This window comes from Pelodiscus sinensis, chromosome 3, assembly GCF_049634645.1.
Source record: "Pelodiscus sinensis isolate JC-2024 chromosome 3, ASM4963464v1, whole genome shotgun sequence".
NCBI lineage: Eukaryota > Metazoa > Chordata > Testudines > Trionychidae > Pelodiscus > Pelodiscus sinensis.
Genome location: NC_134713.1, coordinates 192,738,855 through 192,761,162, shown reverse-complemented (window position 1 = coordinate 192,761,162; position 22,308 = coordinate 192,738,855). Strand labels below are relative to the sequence as shown.

At 48.2% G+C, this 22,308-nt stretch overlaps 1 protein-coding gene and 1 long non-coding RNA gene across 3 annotated transcripts in view; one reads left to right on the top strand and one right to left on the bottom strand.

The window, feature by feature from the left end:
• Positions 1–4,693: 4,693 nt before the first annotated feature.
• LOC102454855 (uncharacterized) overlaps positions 4,694–22,308 on the top strand; it is a 37,310-nt gene continuing 19,695 nt past the window's right edge. Inside the window, exons 1-2 of the long non-coding RNA XR_003086767.2 lie at positions 4,694–5,671; positions 18,843–19,068. This is a non-coding gene — a long non-coding RNA (uncharacterized LOC102454855). The remainder of the gene's footprint in view (positions 5,672–18,842; positions 19,069–22,308) is intronic.
• LRRN4 (leucine rich repeat neuronal 4) lies at positions 6,120–21,026 on the bottom strand. Of its 2 annotated transcripts, none has more exons than XM_075925716.1 (5): positions 20,869–21,026; positions 18,103–18,814; positions 16,385–16,589; positions 9,689–9,826; positions 6,120–8,430 (listed from the first exon to the last, which is right to left on the bottom strand). In XM_075925716.1, the coding sequence occupies exons 2-5, from the start codon at positions 18,791–18,793 to the stop codon at positions 7,137–7,139; spliced, it is 2,328 nt and encodes a 775-aa protein (XP_075781831.1). In that variant the 5' UTR covers positions 18,794–18,814; positions 20,869–21,026; the 3' UTR covers positions 6,120–7,136. The 2 variants fall into 2 exon arrangements, with proteins under 2 accessions (XP_075781831.1, XP_075781832.1); XM_075925717.1 differs by lacking the exon at positions 20,869–21,026 and adding an exon at positions 20,367–20,493.

Sequence of the window (22,308 nt, the reverse complement as noted above, 5' to 3'; positions counted from 1 at the left end):
CTGCCCCTGACCCAGTGGCCCCAAAACATGAGCCAGCAAGCCACTGGCAGCCAGCTCTCCACTGCTCCCCAGGAGTAGTTTGCCAGCTCCCAGGAGCCTGCCAGGGCCCGGAGAAGGCAGGCACCTTCCTGGTCCCTGGTGGAGATTATGGACCTTATTCAGGTTTGGGGAGGGATGCCCCCAAAGTCCATGATCTCTGCACTAGATGGAAGGATGTGGCTCTCTCTGGCAAGATAGCTACCAGCCCAGGCCACGTGCGAACCCAGGAGCAGGTTTGCATGAAAATCAAGATGGTCCGGCGAGACCCCCAACCATGAGCTTCCTCCTTCCAGGTTTCCCCCTCCCCTTTCCCACCCTCTCTTTTCTCCTTTCCCCAGTCTCACCAGAGTTTCATTCCCACCCCAGTTTTGTTAAATAAAGAGAGTTTGTGTTCATGAAAATACATGTATTTTATTTGACATCAGGAAGGGGGGTTAGGGAGGAGTAAGTGGAAGGACATGAGGGAGGAATGAGGTACAAGTCCCCAGTGGGGCAGATCAGGGAGGCTCTTAGTGCTCCACAGGGTGGAAGCTCTCCCGCAGGGCTTCCTGGATACTGACACCCCCCCCAATGGACCTCCCAGATGGCAGCCTGCAGAAAGTGCAGCCAGGCTCACAGCAACGTGTCCAAGAGAAGCACCAGAGTGCCCAGGGGCAGCTCTGGCTCCATGTTGCAGAGTGCTGTGGTGTCCTGAGTAAGGGTAACCAGAGCACGAAGAGACAAAATGCTTTGCTATCCCTCATTGAGGTAGGCAAGCAAGCAGGGAAAGCCGAGAACCAGGTGTGTCTTTAAGCACAGGCCTCAGATAGCCTTAGGCAGCAGCCACACAAAGTAACTCGTGACCTGATGCCCTGCTGGGCCTGGTTGCATCCGGCCTTAAATGCGATTCAGCATCCACTCAGTGTGGACACGCTATTTTGAAATAGCAAAAAGCTATTTCGAAATGCGTTTTGTGTGTAGACGCGTTATTTCGAAATACCTTATTTTGAATTGACTATTACAAAATATTTCGAAATAACACTGTCATGTAGATATACCCTACCTTTTGTGCTGTTTGCAGTTGTATAAAAGCCTCTGTTCTATTTTATAGGCCAACAGGTTGATTCCTCTTCACGTGTATGTGTCTATGCTCTTTCTGTATAGATTGCATCTGTTACAAGAACTGTATTGCTTCAGAAACACACATAGGTATTGTCAGTAGAATGATTGTACTTGATATTTGTTGCCTCATTATCTGGAACGCTTTCTACAGAATAGTCATATCAGGCTGGATGCTGTGTGTTACTAAAAGTGGTAGCACCAAAACATTAGTCAGTTGCTTTGTAGAATGCTTTCAGTTAGTGCAGAAAGAGAGAAAGCATGTGATACTTACTCAGCAGGGCGAACAAATCTCTGCTAGCAGTAAAACGAAGGGTGATTGTATGGGGCAGTCTTCAGGACCTGGAACTAGTGTTGCCACTAACAGCAGCTTACCTGAGTGTCCGGTCAAATATGCTTCACATTGACAGCTCCTTAGAAAGGAGGCTCAGATTAGGGCAGCCATCATGCTCACCAACTGCAACAGAAAATGTAAAATGTATATCCTTCATGGCAGATGTTCAGTCCTGGGGCACAGTGTTCTTGCCAGCTCACAAGCCTCCAGCACCATGCTTAGCGCTCCTATGGCACACTTCATCTTCTGTAGCATTGCTGCCATTCGGTGCGGAGGCAGAAACATCAAATTTGCTCAGGTCTGTATGATTTCATTGTCCTCCGGTGTCTTACTCTTTGTAATCCCTGTTATAAAAAGATCCTAGAAATTTTCTTCTAGCTCATTAGTGGCTTAAGGAAGGTGTTTGAGATTTAATTAAATGTTGCAGGTGGTCACAAGGGGTTACAAATCCCTCTCTTCAAATCTCATTTTAAACCTCTTCCTTTGTTTTTGATTGATTGATTACTTAACCTTACTCTTCTCTCTTCACCTATTACTGTATCCTTCTGTTTGGGAACTAATCTGCAAGAATTGAATGCATTGCTATTTATAAGCATTTTTGTTTGCACTACTTATTTTTGTTTATATTACAATATATTATCAAAGCTTCCAATCAGGGTCCCAGTGTGCTAGGTACTGTACAAATATACAACATCTCTGTCCTGAACAACTCCAGGGAAAACAAACTAATAAAGATTCAACAGTCCTGGTCCTTCAATTCACAGCTGAAATGTTGCTTACTCTGATTTGTCATTCCCTTCATAGCAAATTCCAGCAAAAACCAGGAAGGCCCAGGCCTGAAAAAATTAAAATTAGGATTCATGCTTACTTTTCTATATCATAGAAGCAAAAGAGAGCACAATCCCTATTTTTCCATTAATAAGTCACTCTGGGTATGTCTACACTACCCTCCTAGTTCGAACTAGGAGGGTAATGTAGGCATACTGCACTTGCAAATGAAGCCCGGGATTTGAATTTCCCGGGCTTCATTTGCATAAGCGGGGAGCCGCCATTTTTAAAACCCCGCTCGTTCAAACCCCGTGCAGCGCGGCTACACGGAGCACGAACTAGGTAGTTCGAACTAGGCTTCGTGGAATGAGGAGTAACAGTAGTTCAAACTAGGAAGCCTAGTTCGAACTACCTACTTTGTGCCCCGTGTAGCCGCGCTGCACGGGGTTCGAACGAGCGGGGTTTTAAAAATGACGGCGCCCCGCTTATGCAAATGAAGCCCGGGAAATTCAAATCCCGGGCTTCATTTGCAAGTGCGGTATGCCTACATTACCCCGCTAGTTCGAACTAGCGAGGTAGTGTAGACATACCCTCACAGTATAGGTTTGGTTTATAGAAAGTTGCTGAGGATAACTAACTTCAGTGACTAGTGCTATGAAAGGTAGTCTCCAAAGCATGAGCGAATTATCAAAAGTTGGTGCCAAGCATTCGCTGCACCTGGAGTAGAACAGGAGGGAAAAAATTGGGACCCGAAATGGTGGCAGGCATGAGAGACTACATTAGTGCTTGTGACTCAGAATGAAAAACCAACAATTTTGACATCAGAGCACATTCTGTGATTCTTTATTGTATGTCCTAAACTGTTGTGGAAAGAGATGCCCAGACTTCACTCCACAGATTAAAAAAAAAGTCTTGACTTTGTTATTGTATGCTTGTCTGTTGACTTTAAAAACAAAGACAAGACTGTGGTTATTTCATTATACTGTTACTTTTTATTTTTATTACTACAGGGTATGTGACTTTTTCCAGGGTAAAAATAACCAATAAAACACACAGACTGTGCACTTATGTAGCACTTGCATCTTCCAGGATCCCAAAGGGGCATCACAGATTACATCCATACAGCACCACTGCTATGTCGCCACCTCTCTAAGGCTGTGTCCAGACTCAGGGGTTTTTTCGGGAAAAGTAGCCTTTTTCCGAAAAAACTTCACCTGCGTCTAGACTGCAGCCGCGTTCTTTCGAAATTAAATCGAAAGAACGCGGCTTTTCTTTCGACGGCGGTAAACCTCATTGCACAAGGAAGAACGCCTTCTTTCGAAAGTGCTTCTTTCGAAAGAAGGCGTTCTTGAATGTAAATAGGGCTTCTTCGAAAGAGAGCATCCAGACTCACTGGGTGCTTTCTTTCGAAAAAGCGGCTTGCTCTTTCGAAAGTTCTGCGTGCAGTCTAGACGCTCTCTTTCAAAAGAGGCTCTTTCGAAAGTATCTTTCGAAAGAGCCTCTTTCGAAAGAGGCTTGCAGTCTAGACATAGCCTAATAAAAGGCTGTAACTGAACACCGGCAATCCTGAACAATTGTGTGAGTGAAATTTTTGATCAAGACACCAGCATAACTAGTCTCTTGTGAAGAAGGCTGAGATTGTCAAAGCTGCTTATTGGATATGGATGCCCAATTCCTATTTATATTAAAGGAATTGGACTCTAAATCCCTTAGGCACCTTGAAAAATCTCATTCTAAATATCCAAAGGAGTGGCTGTGAGCTTAGTTTAAGAATTTACCTCAATCCCGACATAGGCCAAGTTGCACTAATAATCAGTTATCTAGCTCCGTGTAGTAGTGACAAGACCCGATCAACCCCAAGCATGTCACCATTCTACTAACAAGGCAGATAAAACGAAAGGCTTGATTATCATGGTGCTAACTCAGGCTATGTCTAGACTACAGGCTTCGTTTGGAAGAAGCAAAAGTTCATCGAAAAAGCAATCTGACACGCTCTCGCTTGTAAGCTGTGATTGCTATGGACGGAGTGGCCACCAGAGCACTTTTCCTCTTTCCTCTTCTTCCAAAATGACTCCCTCTTCCCCATCCACACACGCCTTTTAAAGGCTTCTTCCTCATAGAATGAGGATTACCAATGCCGGAAAAAACCCTCTGTTCTTTCCATTTTCTTGCAGAACACCACGATTGCAGTGTGGATGTTCCTGAAGTTTTGTCGGAAAAACGGCTGTTTGTCTGACAAAACTCTGTAGACATATCCTCATTTATCAGAGGGGTAGCCGTGTTAGTCTGAATCTGCAAAAGCGACGAGGAGTCCTGTGGCACCTTATAGACTAACTGAAGTGTAGGAGCATAAGCTTTCGTGGGCAAAGACCCACTTCGTCAGATGCATGTAGTGGAAATTTCCAGACATGCATCTGACGAAGTGGGTCTTTGCCCACGAAAGCTTATGCTCCTACACTTCAGTTAGTCTATAAGGTGCCACAGGACTCCTCGTCGCTTTTATATCCTCATTTGTTTCTTGCTTTTGAGGATGATTGGGAACTACGTTATTTTAGCCATTTACTTTCATTTTGGAAACACTCAACAACATGTTGTTATTTTTATTGCGGTAGCACCTAGGATCCCCATTCAGGCCAGGACCCCCATTGTGCCAGGCACTGTACAAATGTGGAAAAAAGGACTGTCCCTGCCTCAAGAAATTCACAATCTCTGTGTTTTATTCATTAAATCTTCATGTCTTTCTCTTAAGGGTAGAGTCTTGCAAATCTGGATATCTACTTTATATCGGCAGGGTTTTGCATCTGTGGATGTCAGCGTGGATATCCACAGCTCATTTTTGTGGCTGTGGATACAAATTTTGTATCCATGCAGGGCTCTACTTAAGGGGCCTCATCCTGAGGGATGCTGCATCTTTGCCAGTTTTGCTGAGGTCAGCTGCCATTGTGGGTGTGCAGTCCCTTGCAAAAGCGGGCCTTGAGCTTGTTCCCACCCTTCATTTTCAGTCATTTGTTTTTTCTGTTGCTTTTTTCTATTATGTTCCAATTATCTTCAATAGGAAAATTGCAAATAAAATGTTACATTTATGCCCCTTTGAGTTCCTGTACAAACCCTCATTGACAGGTATGCGTGTTCTGTGTCAATTGGAGCATGCTCAAATACCATAAAACTATGAAGGCAAAACCTGCAAGGCAGCATCTTAACACACAAAACACCAAATAGGCTCTTTAAAAGTGATCTGCACAAGTGTTTTTTTAACGAGTTTATGGCTATGTTAGCTTGTTTATTGCATATAAAAGACCATTCATTTTTCTCATTGCTGTTTTTTCTGCTTCTATGAGGGATGTACAGTCTGGTGATCCCTACTTTTGCTGGAAGACATGTTGGGAGTATCAATGTGTATCTACACAGCAGCAGCTGTAATTTCCACTTCAGGTAAATATATATAGATGTATTCTACTAGTGTCTCATAACAGTGTGGCCATGGCAGCGTGAGTCAGTCTAGTTAACAGAGTACAATCCCAACACAACCTGCTGTACCAGCCAGCTGTTGTGTAGACCTAGCCCCTGGCAAGTGTGCTGATAAAGCAGGAATGGTGACACTTTTAACACAAGTGTTTGGGGATGAGTACCGTATATTCTGGCGTATAAGACGACTTTTGATGTTAAAAAACATCCCCCAAAAATCGGGGGTCGTCTTATACGTCGGGTATACAGCTTTGCGGCTTTGCAAAGCCTCGGGGGAAGCCGCGGAGGGGCTCCGGCGGTGGGGCAGCCCAGGCTGTCCCGCTGCCGGGGCGTCCTCAGAGGCTTTGCTCCCGGTGTCCCTGGTCTGCTGGGGACCGTCTCCAGCAGACCAGGGACACCGGGAGCAAATCCGGGGAGGCGGAGGGGCGCTGGGGTATAAGACAAAACCCTATCTTTTAACTAAAAAATTAGGGGGTCGTCTTATACGCCCAGTAGTCTTATACGCTGGAAAATACGGTAGGTGCTTAAACAAAACCCCAAAGGCTCACATTTCCAGTCCTGGGTACCTGAAGTCAGACACTTAAATCCATCTCTAGGCTCCTAAATAAGGGAGCTTGATTTTCAAAGGTGCAAGAGGATTTATGTGTGCACAGCTTGTTTGAAAAGCAGGCCATTGCTAGTTAGACACATAAAACAGGGCTGTGGACTTCAGGCCAGATTTTTTTTAAAGGTTTTAGGTTTTTTAAGGTTTTTGGCTGCTTAATGATGCAGATAACTTTTGAAAATCCCTATAAGCACCCAAGAACTTTTTTAAAAATATTGAGCCCTTCCTGTTGGTAATTTCCTCATTTGTACACAGGGGATAGTGATATGACATGGAATGTTTTTCCAACCAGAAATTAGGGGTTTGATGCAGGAATCGCTGAGCAAAAAACGATGGTGATTGATTTGTAGGAGGTTTGATTAAATGATCATACTGGTTCCTTATGGTTTTAAACGCGTCATTGTAATACACTGGTATCTACAGATGAACTGCACTGATACATGCTAGGGATTAATTGTATCAGGGCTTGTCTTCTGTGTGTTTCAATGTCAGGTTAGATTCGTTTTGAGAAGTACTCTAGCGAAGGAACTTCACAACTATGCCTCTTGCTCTTTCCACTTTTGACCGTGCCACCTCTTCTGCCCCCACATATTTCATTTGGAAATGGAAAACAGAGATCTCAGAAACAGGCCAGATAGTCCTGTTATAATACAATAAGGCATCCGGAGCCACAGATGTCCCAGGGTATCATTTCATTAGAGTTCCAACAGGGATGAAGTCAGCCCTGTGTTGAACTCACAATCAAGTGAGCAGGTGGATTCCATTTCGATGGGTTGCTACAAGATGTTTTACTGCAAAAATTGTTGACACAACTACCTAGGGCTAATTTCATGGCTGCAGTTTTAAGGGGTAATCAAATGCTGGGTTTTTATAAGAGACGAGGTGTGTGCCGTATTGCTCTGTGTGAGGCTTTTTACATTTCCGACACAGTTGCACTGACAATATGATGGTGGTGATTAGGAAGATCCCGCTTGCTAGGGACAAGACAACAAAGATGAATTTGTAGCTGGGCTTTGTAGTAAAGTGGGTGCATGGATTGCCCGAGATCTTTTCACTTGTCATCTGGCTCAATCCTGCTTTGTTCGAAGCAATCACGCACACCCAGTAGCTGGTGTCCGGTGAAAGTTCGTACAATGTGTGCTTCCTTGCCGTGGGATAGATCTCAGCAACCAGGATCTGGTTCTTGCTGCCTTTGGCATGATATACAAGCTGATAAGTATTCACGAATGAATTGGGGGCACACCAGTGGATCTGTGCTGATGTGTCTGTCGTTTCAGACACTTCTTGGAGCCTTGGTGGATCTGGAACGGTGTCTTCTCCAGACACTCCAGGACATAAACATGGGGACAACCTCTGCAGTTCAGAGCATGGCTTCTGGAGGTGTTGGCAGGGGTCATAGTCACAAGAGACTACTATTGGTTGAGTTATGGTTTCCTCTGGTTGATCATCATCATAATAGTCATCAATGTAAAGCACTGGTATTCCAACATGGGTAGGATTTGGAATAGGGTTTGCCTCTGTGGAATTTTGTGACAGTTGAGCTTTCTGAGATGGACTTACTGTGCCAGGAAAAAGAGGCGAGTTTGTTCCGATTAGTCCTGTCGCCTCAGTGGAAGGGTTATTAGTAGACTGGTAGAATGTTCCCTCTTGGTGGAACACAGCATTGGCCGTTGTGGCATTTCTTTTCAACGGATCTGTTTTGATTGTACTCGCAGTGCTCTGCTGAGTTAAGAAGTCACTATAAAGCTCTCCCGGAATGGTGAAAGAGGGGGCTACTGCTCCTGCAGTAGAGGGACTGTTATTAGATTTGGAAAAAATGTCCACGCTTGTGGGACTATTCTTCATTGGAGCTGTTGGTGTCACACTTACGTTTTGTGGCATTGAGGAGTCGCTGTCAAGTTCTTTGGTGGATGGAGTAGAGTCCATCACTGCTACCTCAGGAGTGGCATTGTTGGTGGGAAGGGTGGAAGAGTCTTCTGTGAGTGGGTGCATGTTTGATGTGGGGAATGTGGTGTTTCTCTTAGCCTCGCATGCATTGTAGAGTTGTAACAGTGAAAGAGATGATGACGAAGAAGACAGCTCTCTGTCTTCTGGAGCTGTGTTGCAAGTGGTGTCAGATGCCCTGTAGAATGAAGTAAATAAGTTAGAAACGTCATAACACCAGCAGCATCTAGGAAACGTATCCGAGAGTGAGGCGATAATGCCAATCCGAAACTTGTTCTCTCAGATGGAATCTGGCCAGACCGTTTGGGCTACAGTTCTCTTTCGTGCTGATTTTCCTCATCATATTACCAACTCGGCTGCCTGCGTTTTGCAAGGTGTAGCAAATATCCCTTAACTGGGAGGGCCACGGGTCTGATTCAGCAAGGTGCTATGGAAGTTGAAGGGGCAACACGCAAACCGTCAGGTTCCCAAGCGAAGTTGAGTAATGCCTCTCCACATCGGACAGCAGGGGCAGCGTAGAGTGATGTGCAGTTATTTCCCTAGTGTCCTTGCTCCCAGCTGACTCTGGAATCTCACAATTTGACTGCAGATCTGTTTGATAGTGCAAAATGCTATTAACACCAGTGAGGCTATGTCTAGACTGCAGGCTTCTTTCTGAAGAATCTTTTTTTGGAAGAGATCGTCAAAAAAAACTTCTTCAGAAAGGGAGCATCCACACACAAAAGTGCATTGAAAAAGCCATCTTCTTTTTCGAAAGATAGCATCCACACTGAATGGACGCTATCTCGCATTTAAACTGTGATTACTATGGACAGAGTGGCCACCAGGGCACCTGCGCTTTTCCTCTTTCCTCTTCTTTCGAAAGAACTCTCTCTTCCCCATCTACACATGCCTTTTTCTGAAAGAGCTCTTTTGGAAAAAAGCTTCTTCCTCATAGAAGGAGGATTACCTACACTGGAAAAATCCCTCTGTTCTTTTGATTTGCTTTCAGAAGAATGCGATAGCAGTGTGGACGTAACTCAGGTTTTGTTGGAAAAACAGCCATTTTTCCGACAAAACTTGGTAGTGTAGACATACCCTGAGCTAGCTTACATTGTATCTTCACTCGCTGTAAAGCGCTAACAGGAGGGCAGACAATACTTATCTGCAGAGGCCATCATTTTACAGTTCTGCTTGTGTTAACAGGCTGGTGCTGCTTTCAAATAGAATTAGCCCATTCTTAGTTCTTGAAGAGATCTTTATTTTAAACCATCTGTCCTTTGAGGAAGATAGCAACAGATGGTACTAATATTGATGGGGGTTGTATTTCAACAGGAGAACGACATCATCCATGAATAACTTGTAACAGAAATTGCAGTAAACAGGCTCAGGATAATCCTTACATTCTCTCCCACATTCCGGCTGTATGAGTAATATGCAGCTGACAGGTCATTTACCTTTGCAGCACGACTCTCTCAGGATCCGAAAGTAGCCAGGAAAGCTCACAGCTGCACTCTAAAGGATTTCCATACAGGTTGATTTGGATGTTGCCTGATGAGTTGATATTCCAAGGATGAAAGGAGCTCAGGTTACAGCTAGGAGATGAAAAATAGGAGAATTGTTAGCAGGCGTCCGCTAAGGTCCAAAGGCTGGCTTGTGCTTTAACAGCCAGTCTGTGTAAGGGGAGGCAGCAATCTGTTGCTGGCACATAGCGGATTACTAATGCACTCCCTCCCTCAAGAAAACCATGTTCATTCTCACGTATCCCCCTCACATGGAGTCACATTTGTCCCAATGGAGATTCACTCTCTATAGCAGACTTATGTTAAAGGCATAACCGGAATGATGTAGGAATGGCAGCCAGAAAGGAAAAGGATTGTGCACTCAGCAACTCTGCTTTGTTAAAGTTTGTCTTACCCCTATACCTTTGCATTCATCTCTGCTTTCATTTCATTAAGTTTGCAGATGATACCAAGCTGGGAGGGGTTGCGACTAATCTGGAGGATAGGGTCATAATTCAAAATGACCTGGACAAATTAGAGAAATGGTCTGAGATTAAACTTCATCCTATTTATAAGGACAAATGCAAAGTGCTCCACTTAGGAAGGAACAATCAGTTTCACACATACAGAATGGGAAGCGACTGTCTGGGAAGGAGTATGGCAGAAAGGGATCTAGGGGTCATAGTGGACCACAAGTTAAATGAGTCAGCAGTGTGATGCTGTTGCAAAGAAAGCAAACATGATTCTGGGATGTATTAACAGGTGTGTTGTGAGCAAGACACAAGAAGTCATTCTTCTGCTCTACTCTGCGCTGGTTAGGCCTCAATTGGAGTATCGTGTCCAGTTCTGGGCACCACATTTCAAGAAAGATGTGGAGAAATTGGAGAGGGTCCAGAGAAGAGCAACGAGAATGATGAAAGGTCTAGAGAACATGACCTATGAGGGAAGGCTGAAGGAATTGGGTTTGTTTAGTTTAGAAAAGAGAAGATTGAGGGGGGACATGATAGCAGTTTTCAGGTATCTAAAAGGGTGTCATAAGGAGGAGGGAGAAAACTTGTTCATCTTGGCCTCTGAGGGTAGAACAAGAAGCAATGGGCTTAAACTGCAGCAAGGGAGGTTCAGGTTGGACATTAGGAAAAAGTTCCTAACTGTCAGGGTGGTCAAACACTGGAATGAATTGCCCAGGGAGGTTGTGGAATCCCCATCTGTGGAGATATTTAAGAGTGGGTTAGATAAATGTCTATCAGGGATGGTCTAGACAGTATTTGGTCCTGCCATGATGGCAGGGGACTGGACTCAATGACCTCTCGAGGTCCCTTCCAGTCCTAGTATTCTATGATTCTATGATTTCATCCTACTCCCCATTTCCTGCCCTCTGGGCCTCCCAATTCACCACCCTTCTTTTTGCTATGCTGGGAATAGCTTCAATTCCTATATGCCAATCACTCTCCTTATGTCGACATCTCAGTTGGTAGAGCCCTGCCAATCTGCAGATGTTTGCTTTATATCCACAGACAGACCACAGATCAGGATGCAAATACAAACTGTGTAGTACTCTGTGCAGGTCTCTGCTCCTGGGTATAGTGTTACCAGCTATAATGATATTTGATGTTTTTCTGAAGGTTCCAGCTTCGAGAGCACAGGGAATAATTGGAGAATCTCATTTTTGAACCTTCATAATTGCAGAGAAAAACTTGAAAATGTGATCTGAGTGCACCCTACCGGTTCAGAAACCAAAGAAAAAGCACCCAGCATTTATTGTTTTAATAATCTCAGGACTTTGACGTCAATCTCATGATTATTTTTTTAAAGCTCCACTCCTGGTTTTGAAGATGGCAACACTGTGGATGGCTCTGTACCATCTTGTGTCTGAACTGTCTTGTGCCTTTTCCTTCTGAGTTAGAGACCCTAAGCTTTGTGTAGGAGGCGGCCGTCCTGGTCTATCTTGTGAACAGCATTGTGTGACTTCTGTACCCAAATGCAGCAGTGTAACTGATAGGGGATTCTGGTCCTCTCTTTGTTTGCAACCACGTAAACTTGTGTTCACACAGCGAGTGCCCTGTTTTTTCATTGTCTGCTGTACTCGGATTCCTGACGGTGGCTTAAAGGATTTTCCATAATATCCTCTAAATCCTTTCCTAATCAGTCCTGACTGCTGTATGTGCAGTGCACTTCTTAGTCTGGTAACCTTTGTTAATATATAAACTGTTGAACAATTGTGTAGCCCAGTGTTTCTCAGCCAATGGTACAAGTACCCTTAGGGGTACTCAAGAGAAGTCTGGGAGGGGGTATGTCAACACAACTGAAATATGGAGAAAAATGAATTTTTGTTTTAAGTTTTACAGCGCTTTATTATTTTTGTACCTTTTACACCCAAAAATGTCATCGCCTGCCCGGCTACGATTAAGTTGTTTAAATAAATGTGTTGCAATGGTAGAAAAAAAAATGGTGTGTCTGAAAACTGTAGGTACTAGGGGTACTTAACACTTTTTTTTAAGGGATACTTTATAAAAAAAGGTTGAGAAACACTGGTGTAGCCCACCAGGTAGATGATACAAAAGATGTCCTTAGCACTGTATCCTTCCCTGTAAAGAATCAAGGAGTAGTTGTTTCTTAACACTGAACAAGAAACTCGGTAGGAAGCAATAATTACCCTGTCTCTCTGGAGTATGGCACAGAGAGTTTAAAGAAACAACAGGCACCGTCCCTAAAAGGTGCACTGCTGCTCTTACAGAGGAATACTGGCACTTTAAGGGACTGGTACCAGGTTCTGCTGCACCACAGGTTACTAAGGGCACCAACTGCGAGGTACAAGTGTAGTATGTTGTGTGAGTGGCACAAGATCCAGCTGCTTCTGCTAGTGACCTGGTGTGCACGACTTTGGCCAACTCTCAGCTTTGCCAACTCTCATTAATTTTATCGTGGAACTCACAGTATTTAGTGTGTCTTCTTAGCTCCAGCCCCCACATCAGGGTTTCTCACCCTTGTGATTAAAGAAAAAAATATTTCGAAACATGACCCAAATTGACCCCCAAAAGTTCAAAAACCAGAAAGCAAAAGACACCTCACCCCACCGACACATACTTGTTTTTAAAAAGCAAGTTCATGATTTTTAAGCCAGTCTCCAGAAGTTGGGGAGGGCCTGGTTCATGATTTTTGAAGGTGTGTAGTTGGCAATGCAGAGGTCACGTGAAATCAGTAGGAGATAAGAACTGCAGAATATGCCCCAGTTTGCGTCAGACTCTCCAACTAATGATGCTAATGGTACTTCCCTGTAGCACAGGGATGATGAGAGCGTAGGTTAGTTACATTTGCAGGGTGCACTGAAGATGTAACTTGCAATGGAAATACCTTCCCTTTCTCCCACTCCATAAAACATCCCTTGGCCCACCGCAGCCTCCCTCATTATCTGCTATTGCTGGAATGACTAGGATGAGAATTTTGGCTACTAGAATCATAAAACACAAGAACTGGAAGGGATCTCGGGAGGTCATCAAGTCCAGTCCCCTGCCCCATGGCAGGACCAAGCATCATCCATTCTAGATCATCCCTGATAGATGTCTGTCCAGTCTGCTCCTGAATATTTTAGTGATGGAGATTCCACAACCCCCCTAGGCAATTTAGCCCAGTGTTTAACCACCCTGATAGTTAGGAAGGTTTTCCTAATGTCCAACAAAAAACCTTTCTTGCTGCAATTTAAACCCATTGCTTCTTGTCCTGTCTTCAGAGTTCAAGAAGAACAATTTTTCTCCCTCCTCCTTGTAATGCCCTTTTAGATACTTGAAAACTGCTATCATGTTCCCTCAGTCTTTTCTTTTCTAAACTAAACAAGCCCAGTTCTTTCAGGCTTCCCTCATAGGTCAAGTTTTCTAGACCTTCAGTCATTTTTGTTGCTCTTCTCTGGACCTTCTCCATTTTCTCCACATCTTTCTTGAAATGTGGAGCCCAGAGCTGGACACAATACTCCAGTTGAGGCCTAAACAGCGCAGAGTAGAGTGGAAGAATCACTTCTTGGCTATGTCTACACTGGCGCGTTCTCACGCAAAAGCTCTTGTGGAAGAGTTCTTGTGCAAAAACTCTTCCAGAAGAGAGCGTCTACTCTGGCATGTGCTTTTGCACAAGAGATATGCTTTTGCGCAAGAGCATCTATGCCAGTGTAGATGCGTTCTTGAGCAAGAAAGCTCTGATGGCCATTTTAACCATAGGGCTTTCTTGCGCAAGAAATTCATGTTGCCTGTCTACACTGGCCTCTTGCGCAAGTACAGTCACACAAAAGGGCTTATTCCTGAGTGGGAGCATCAAGAAGCCCTGATTTCATATATTAGAATGTCAGTTTACTTGCGCAAGAACACACAGCCAGTGTAGACAGGCAGCAAGTTTTTGCACAAGAGCGGCCGCTTTTGCACAAGATCGCGCCAGTGTAGACACAGCCCTTTGTCTTGCTCACAACACTCTAGATCTAGATAATACACAAACCTGCTCCAAGCTGCCCTCGAGGGAATGCGCTCTTTGTCGTATGCCATGTTACAAGTAGGGATGTAAAAAAATCATTTAAAAATGTAACACTGTTAACTGGTAAAAATCCTCATGGTTACATGTGCTGTAGGCTCTGCAGTATACATCTTATATATACTGCGAAGCCCGCAGCACAGTCAGCTCCTCGGGAGTGGGGCCAGCAGCCGATGCATAGTGGGAGCTGGCTTTTAAGCCATCTCCCAGCTCGCACTGGCTCCCGGCTCCTGACTCCACTCCTAGGGAGCCAGCTGCACTGTGGGCTCTGCATTATAACCTTTATACTGCAAAGCCCACAGCACGCAGTGACAACAGCTCCTCAGAAGCAGGGCTAGCAGCCCCTGCTGACCCTGTTCCCAGGGAGCCGGTGTGTAACTAACGAAAACCGATACGCTGATGTTCAGGGCTCGTCAAACTGCGGCGAGCCCCGCTCGCCAGCCACGCTGTCCAGCGATCTGCACATGCGCAGATCGCCCGAACCCAGCTCTTCCGGGTTACAATCTTCTCGCCATGGGCGAGTAGACTGTATTATTTGTCGAGCCCTGCTGATGTTTATTGGGTAGCCCTTCAAAAGGTTACAGTGTTACACCCCCAGTTACAAGTGATGACATTTTGCAGCTTCCTCTTTTGAGCCATTTCCCTTTCCCCCCATCCACTCTTGCCTTTCACCCCCCTTCCCCCCACATCTGCCCTGAATCCAGTGTTTAGCAATTAACCCTTGTTATTTTAATTAAATCTTCTTAGGAAAAGTAAGGAGGTGGTAGCGTGGTGTTTCCTTTCTCCATCATCCACTGCAGTGACCCTCCCTGAGCGCCAACATGACAGCAGTTAGGCCAGTCCTCCTTATCCAGCTCCTTTTTCCTAGATTAATCCTCCTGTTTTAGTCTTTGCAGCCAGTGAATTCTGTGGGTAGATATTTATTGTTATCATAATTTGTTTGCCTGACTAATGTGTAGGAGGCCTAGTTGTAGACTGAGACCCCCTTGTGGTAGGTGCTATACAAATACAGAGCTGGCAATCTAAGGAGGTATTTCAAGTGCCTTGTGTGAGCACATCTCAGTTACTGTTCCCATCTCTCTTCCTAGCATCTACCCCGTAGAATTACTTAGTCCTGGTCTACATTAATGAGGGAAGTGGATCTAAGTTACATTAGTTAATTTATGTAAGATGCAGCTTAGGGCGACACAGCTTAGATTTACTTATTGCAGTGTCTACACTGCACTGTTGATATGAGATGCTCTACCATCAACTTATTGTGTCTTCACCAGACCCACTAAATCCATACCTGCTGCATGGATCACAGCAGCACCGATTTAGCCCATACTGAAGACAGGCTCATTCACACAACCTGTGAAATAATGAAGTCAATGGAATTGTGCCAGTTGACACTAGCAGGGCATTTCGCTGCATACATCTCCAGTCCATCTATTTTACATCATCTGCTGAGGACATTTAATCCTGATCTAGGCTAAATACGCCAAAGGAAGGCAAGAGGGGCATTGTATTTTCCACAACCCAGGCATAGTTAAGGTGCAGGGCTAATCTGTGTTGACCCCAGTATCCCCTGGGTGCTACAAGGCTGGGAATTTGTGAAGAAATCAGCCATGTCTCTGATTCTGGGGCCAGTTTTAGGACAGCACTGGTGAAGTTTGAAGCAGTTTGGCTGCTTTAGTCTGCACTAGTGAGCTCTGGCCCCAGAGGGCTCACTGTCAGCCAGAGGTCACTGGAGTGCAGTGTAGTCCAGCCACACCGCACAACCGGTGCCCTGCAGATCCTCTCTACCAAAGCCTGCACGGGGACTAGCATAGGAGCGGCTGTGAGCTCCCGGAGGGAAGGGAACTCCTCCCCAGAGGGGAGAGATCTGCCATCTTTCTGGTGCCTTTGCACCGGCCGGAGCAGGGAGGAGATGCTGGTGCACAGCCTGGGAGCGATTAGTCCTGCGGTGCCAGCAAAGCCTCATGGGAGTTCGTGATGTCAGAGCTTGAAATGGCAGCTCCCCCTGTGCACCATAGACCCCACGTCCTTCCTATTTGCAGGGCTCCAAAGGGCTTAGGGAGGCAGTGACAGGACCCAGCTGCCACCAGACGTTGTCAGCGAAGAGCTGCATTTAGCACATGGCTGAGCAAAGAAAACACCTACTTTTGGAAGGCGAGAAAGTTCAGTTGAGGAGCATCGTTGAATAGCTCTGGTCTCACCCCGCTCAGCGCGCGGGAATCTTGGCAATTCAGTTCTCTCAGCCTGGGCAGGGACTTGAATAGGTCCGCATCAAGGCTCCTCAGCCGGGGCATCCTCGCAAGGTGGAGCGACCGAAGGTTGGCCACGTCTTGGGCCCACTCCTGCTGAACTGGAGCAGAGAAGAGCCCGGTGACTGGGGTATGAGTGGAGCACTGTGCTAGATTGAGGCCGGGCCAGTCAGCAGACTGCAGTGGGTTGCGTGTCCCTGACAAACCAATGCTGGTTATTGCTAGCGCCCCGGGTGTTTTGCACATGTGAAAAACAGGAAACAAAATGAAAAAATTCACCCTGCAGCAGCGGCATTTACAGGGCTGGGCCTGGCTCAAGGGTTACCTGTGCGCAGGGCGCTTGTGCGGCCGCTCAGGAGAAATTCAGATGCCGTGCAGCGGCTTAGCAGAGCGCCAACAGCTAGGTTTTGGTTACCCTGGTGGTGCACATTCACACATGCCTTACTGCATAAAAGAAAATGTATCCTGCACATGGATGGAATAGATTAGAGAGGACATTGCCTGGCTCCCCGCTCTGATGGTTGCAGCCTGGCTCACAGTGCTGCTTAGGTGTGGCTTGCCATGTGGGGGGCAGCCGGGCCAAATCAGAGTGGGGGTGTGATCCCAGGCCACAATGCTCAGAGGGAAGAGCTGGGCCCAGACGCGGTCCCTGTGCAGTGAGTACAGACTGGGCTCCAATCATCCCTCTCCCCGGTGCTCTTATCCCTCCCTCATGGGGCAGGACCCGACTGCCCCCCACACCTCTGCATGGCTTAAATGAAATTTAAATGAAATTTAAATGAAACTTAAAGCCAAGTAACATGAAATTCCTGAAAAATAAAATGAAAACAAACACCAATGTTCCTGGGACTTGAGTCACTTCCCCAGCAGTTCAGCAGCCCACGTGTACCGCAAAGCACCCTCGCCCTGTGCAGAGAGCTGGACCGAGGGCTGGAATCTCCGCTAGGGAGTCCCCTTGACATGTCGCCCACAGCTCCTTTCCTTTGTGTTCCTCAGAGGACTCGAGCAGTTCTTCATTCCCTGAACCCCCCCAGGTCAGGCCTGTTGGACCCACTTGATTGGCTGAAATGTTACAGGAGTCCGGAGGGGGAAGAGAGGAAAGCCGGGTCGTAGAGAGGAGGGATGGTTTTGTGGCTAAGAGACTCGATGGAGGAGACCGGCGTGCAATCCACGCTCTGTCCCAGAGTCTCCAAGTTACTGCCTCTCTGGGACCCAGCTCCCCCATTTACACGATCTTCTTCCCATGGTCCTATCCTGTCTGTTTGGACTAGGGATGTTAAAATACATTTTCAACAGTAACACGTTTACACAGAGGGGCAGGTGGGAACTGGTATGTGTGAGGAGCCTGCACCCCACCCCATCCTCCCACTGCTGCCTCTGTGTGTGGGGGGGCGGGGGCAGGGGCTTTTTAAGCTGGCTTCCTTGAGCACTGGTTTCTGCCTGCCTCTTCCCCCTCACCTGGCTCGGTGGGAGGGAGCAGGGAGAGCTGCTTGCTCCTGGCAGCTCTGGCTGACAGTCCTAGAGATCCCCAGTGCTGCAGCTGGTGGCTGGGACACTAACGCTGGATGAGCATCGGTCAGGCCCCCGGTGTCCCACAAACATCTTCCCACTTACCGTTCTCGAGAAAGGTACCGCTCAGGTCCAGCACGTCAAGGGCGCTCCTGGCTCTGCGCGGGGTGTCCCCCTGCAACATGTCCATGGCAAAGGCCAGCGGGCGAATCCCTCCGCCACTCCCCTGCCCTAACAAAGTCATAGACAAGTTCAGGAACTGGAGCTGTGGATAACAGGAGAAAGCCAGAGGTGGGAGTTCAGAGAGAGGGTTTCCAGCCAGCGAGAGCCACTTCAGCTTTGGCAGATAGGCGCTGTGGCATGATGGCACCAAGGACAAGTTATTAGCACTTAGGTCCAGGTACTGCAGGCTGTCGAGGGCTTCCGTGCCCCACACAACTTCTCCGATGCGGTTGTGCTTCAGGGAGAGGGTACGCAGCTTTGGAACGTTCACTAGCTCCCTGCCGGTCAGCGCAGGCAGGAGGTTGGCACTGAGATCTAAGGCTTCCACTACCGCAGGTAGGCAGGCGGGCCAGGCTTCTAGGCTCTTGTTGCGCAGACGCAAGTTGGGCCTTGTCGAGTTCCTCAGCTCCTCGCAGGACACGCTGCTAAGATTAACGTCTTCCCAGTGGTCTTGCTGGCCCAGCAGGAAGAGAGTTGTGATGTTCCCCAGTGCGGCGGGGGCGGCTCTGTTTGTCAGGCCTGCCGCCGCCGCTTCCCACGCTAGCAGAGAGAGCATGAGCCGGAGGGAAAACATTCTTCAGCTTCCGAGGGCTCCCTGTTGAAATACCAAATCTGTTTTTCAGGGAAACAAAACAGCAGTTTGGAGACGCAAAGGCAAGGCGCTTCCGGCTGCCCCAAGTTCTGTGAAAGCAGAACACCAATAAATGTGCTGGTGTCTGCAGATGGGGCTGGCGATAGTTGCAGTCTCGGCTGTCATTAAAGGGCCATAAAGACGTGGCGTTTGGGAAGGAAGTCTCATTGCAGCGTATTGAGAAGTACACAGAACCTTTCATCCCAAAGGCAACCCAGGTGAGTCCCAAAGAGTCCCTATTATTATTCGGGGTGTTATCTTTCGAGCACCTAGGAGTCCCACTCACAGACTAGGCACCTGTTGTGTTCGGTGCTGTACAAACATACTTGCACCAGGGTCGTCTGCCTCAGAAAGGAAGATTTGGGGGCAGAGCAGCCAACCTATTGCTTGTCTACATGTGAAAGTTCGACCACTCCCTAGTGGGGAGACTAAGGGGTGTGAAAAATTCACACCTCTCTGAGCGATGTACTTAAGCCCAGTCAAGTCCCCAGTGCAGGGAATGCTTCATCAGTGAAACAATTCTTCTGTGCGCCCTAGCTACCGCTTCTGGAGAGGTGGATTGGAGATAGCCGTGGGGGAACCCCTGCCTTTGCTGTCATATCTACATTGCTGCTGGAGCGCTTTGTAATGCAGACGCACCCTGAGGCTGTAAACTCTTTGGGGAAGGGATCCTCTTTTTGTTCGGTGTCTGTCCTGCTCCTAACATGCTTGGCTCCTGAGCCAGGACTGGCATTCCTAGGTGCTACCAAGAAAAGAACAATTTGTACACAGCAAGCTGCGTGAGTGGGTAATTGTGGCCAAAGATCCCAGGCAAATATCTCCTCTTATGTGACGTTCAATAGGCTCTTAATCGCTGCCATACAGAGGAGGCAGGAGCTTGCCTCTAAAGGTGCAGAAGTAAATTGTGTGCAGGGTCCTAACATCTGCCTTCCCCAGCCCTCTCCTCTGTGGTGCCTGCTCCTGCTCAGAGCTGGCTGGGTGTGTATGCTGCAGCCTCTCCTGCCCCCACCCTGCAGCCCCCACCCCCATATCCCTGCTGTTTCCTTTGCAGCAGCTGCCAGAGGAGATGCAGATGCCCTCGCTAAATTCCATCTGCTGCCTCCCTGGGGCCCTGGACTGAGTGCGCACAAGAGAGCCCGTTCCACCGCCCCTCTGTGCAGCCTGCTCCTGGAGCAAGTGGGAAGACCCGAACCCAGTGACAGCGGCGATTGCACACGGCGCTGGCTAGCTCTGGTCCCAATATGCCCCCCGCCCACTGCCACTGTATCTGAGCAGCTCGGTCCTTCATGTATTTATGCCCCCAGCCCTGCTGAGTGAAGGCAGGACTACGGCCCTGCTGTAGGGAAGGGGAACGGAAGCAGAGAAGCTGGTTTCTGAACGGTTTCAGAAAATGCAGGCAGGGGCCTCGTGGCATTTTCAATGGGGCCGAACCAGGTTAAGGGCCTAACTCCCCTTGGATCATTTTTATATCGGGGGAGTGAGGTGACTAGGAGAATCCCACCAGACACTCATGTACCTTTAAACGTCTCCCCCTGAGGGATTAGCCCACCCAGGCAGGGCGGGGAATTGGATCCAAGAGTCTGGCGACCGCGGCTGATGCCCTCAGGGTTAGACTGTCCTTCCGGCTCTCCGGGTGCCTCGAAGCGGAGCCCCGGTGGCAGGGCGATTCCAGCCCCTTGCTCGGCAGCCCCACGGCAGGCCCAGTTTTGCTCTGAGGAATGTTCCACTGCTGCGGCAGCCCCCACACTGGGCCGGGCAGTCTCCAGACCCCACAGCTGGTCCAAGGGTTGGCTGTGGGTCTGCTCTCCCTTTGCCTGTGACTGGCACGGAGGTGGGGAGGGGTTATGCTTCCCCTATCTGCGGCCTGGCCTCAGCCTCTCTGTCCTCTGCCTCCCTCCCATCCCAGGGCAGCAAACACCTGTAGTGCCCAGGGGAGCAGGTGGAAAATGGGCCAAGCCCTGGCAGCGCCCACAGCCACTCCCACCCCCTCTGCCCCATCAGGAACCCTGCCCACCTACCTGCCCAGGCCTCCCGCTGGGGTCTGCGCGGCGCTGACGGCCAGGCACTTGCTTTATACACAGGAGTGACTCAGCTGCACAGTTACGTGCCTCCCTCCGTTCGCCTCTGCCTGTAGCTAGGGGAGAGATCTGGCCTCGCCTCACTCCCCCACATGCCAGCCTCCCCGGGGGAGGGGGCAGGCCCATTCTCCTCCCCTCACTCATGCCAGACGCTTTTCCAACCCCTCCTCCCCAGCCAGGGCTGTCCCTCCTCCCACCCTTTGAGAGGCAAGGAGACCAGTTTCTAAGCCCAGCTCCTCCTCCTCTCCCCACGCTGGGGCAGGAGGTGGTATTAGGCCTCTTCACTAAAAGGGTCAAGGCTCAGAAGGGCCGATGCTGATGCTTGTCTGCTGACACCAGCCCTGAGATTTCTCAAGCAGCAGATAAAGTGGTCCCCGCCTAGTTATATTTCTCCCCAGGAGCCTGGAGGCTCAAAGTGCAGCCCCTGGAATCAGCCACAGACGGCAAGCAGCTTTTCAGAGCAGCCTTCCCTGCAAGGAGGGCGATATGAATGTTGAAACCACAGTTCTCCTCTCAAGCGCCAGCTCTGGAGGTCTGAGGAACAGGGGGTTTCCCCCTCGCTGGCCAGAGAAGGGTTGAACCTATGTGGCCAGCAGACTGGAGCATTAGGAGCCGTGGTTCATTAATTATAAGGTGTTCGCGAGCCCAAGTTTGCTGTCTGAGCTGGGGCAAGTCACTACCCCTGTGTTTTCGCTCTCACCTTTTGTCTGGCTTATCTAGCTAGCTTGTGAGCTACAGGACAGCATGTTTGTACAGTGCCTGGCACAATGGGGCTTTCATCTCAGGCGGGGCCGCTGGGCGCAGCTGTCATGCAAATAATAATCATTAGGAGGGGGAAAATCTTATAGGAAAGCATGAAGATTAGGATGAGGGAAAGCACAGGGTGGGGAACTCATGGTCCATGGGCCAATCTGGCCCCCACCTTGCATGGACCTGCCCCCCTCCCCCAGGCATCGGGGAGGAACATTGCAGATTCTAATGGGAGCCCCATAAAATCTACTAGGCCAGGGCCCCCAGCCTCTGGTGCGCACGGGGAACATGGGCGTGTCTTTCATGTCAGTGAGGTGGTATTTTGTGTGGGCCCTGACTGATTTTTCTGTGGGTCAGTGGCCCCCGACCCAAAAAAGGTTCCTGACCACTGAAAGCACAGGACCCTAGGTGCGGCTGCAAGCCAAATAATAATCAAAGTGGTACCCACATCCCTCAGTGACACTGAGACCACTTACAGAGAGGAAGAATGACTTTGCTCTATAGCAGGGGTGGGGAACTTCAGGCCCGGGGGCCGGATGTGGCCCCCAGCTTGCCTGGATCTGGCCCCGCGAGGCTCCACATTGAAGAACCTGCACTGGCACTCCAGGCCCCCTGCCACCACCTCGACTC

What these genes read in the sequence shown, in the direction of transcription:
- LRRN4 (XM_075925716.1), bottom strand. Translation starts at nt 18,793, where the DNA reads ATGTTTTCCCTCCGGCTCATGCTCTCTCTGCTAGCGTGGGAAGCGGCG. An exon ending in CGGTACCTTTCTCGAGAACG is followed by an intron (nt 16,590 to 18,102) that starts GTAAGTGGGAAG and finishes TCTCTGCTCCAG; the next exon opens with TTCAGCAGGAGTGGGCCCAA. An exon ending in GAGAGAGTCGTGCTGCAAAG is followed by an intron (nt 8,431 to 9,688) that starts GTAAATGACCTG and finishes TTCATTCTACAG; the next exon opens with GGCATCTGACACCACTTGCA.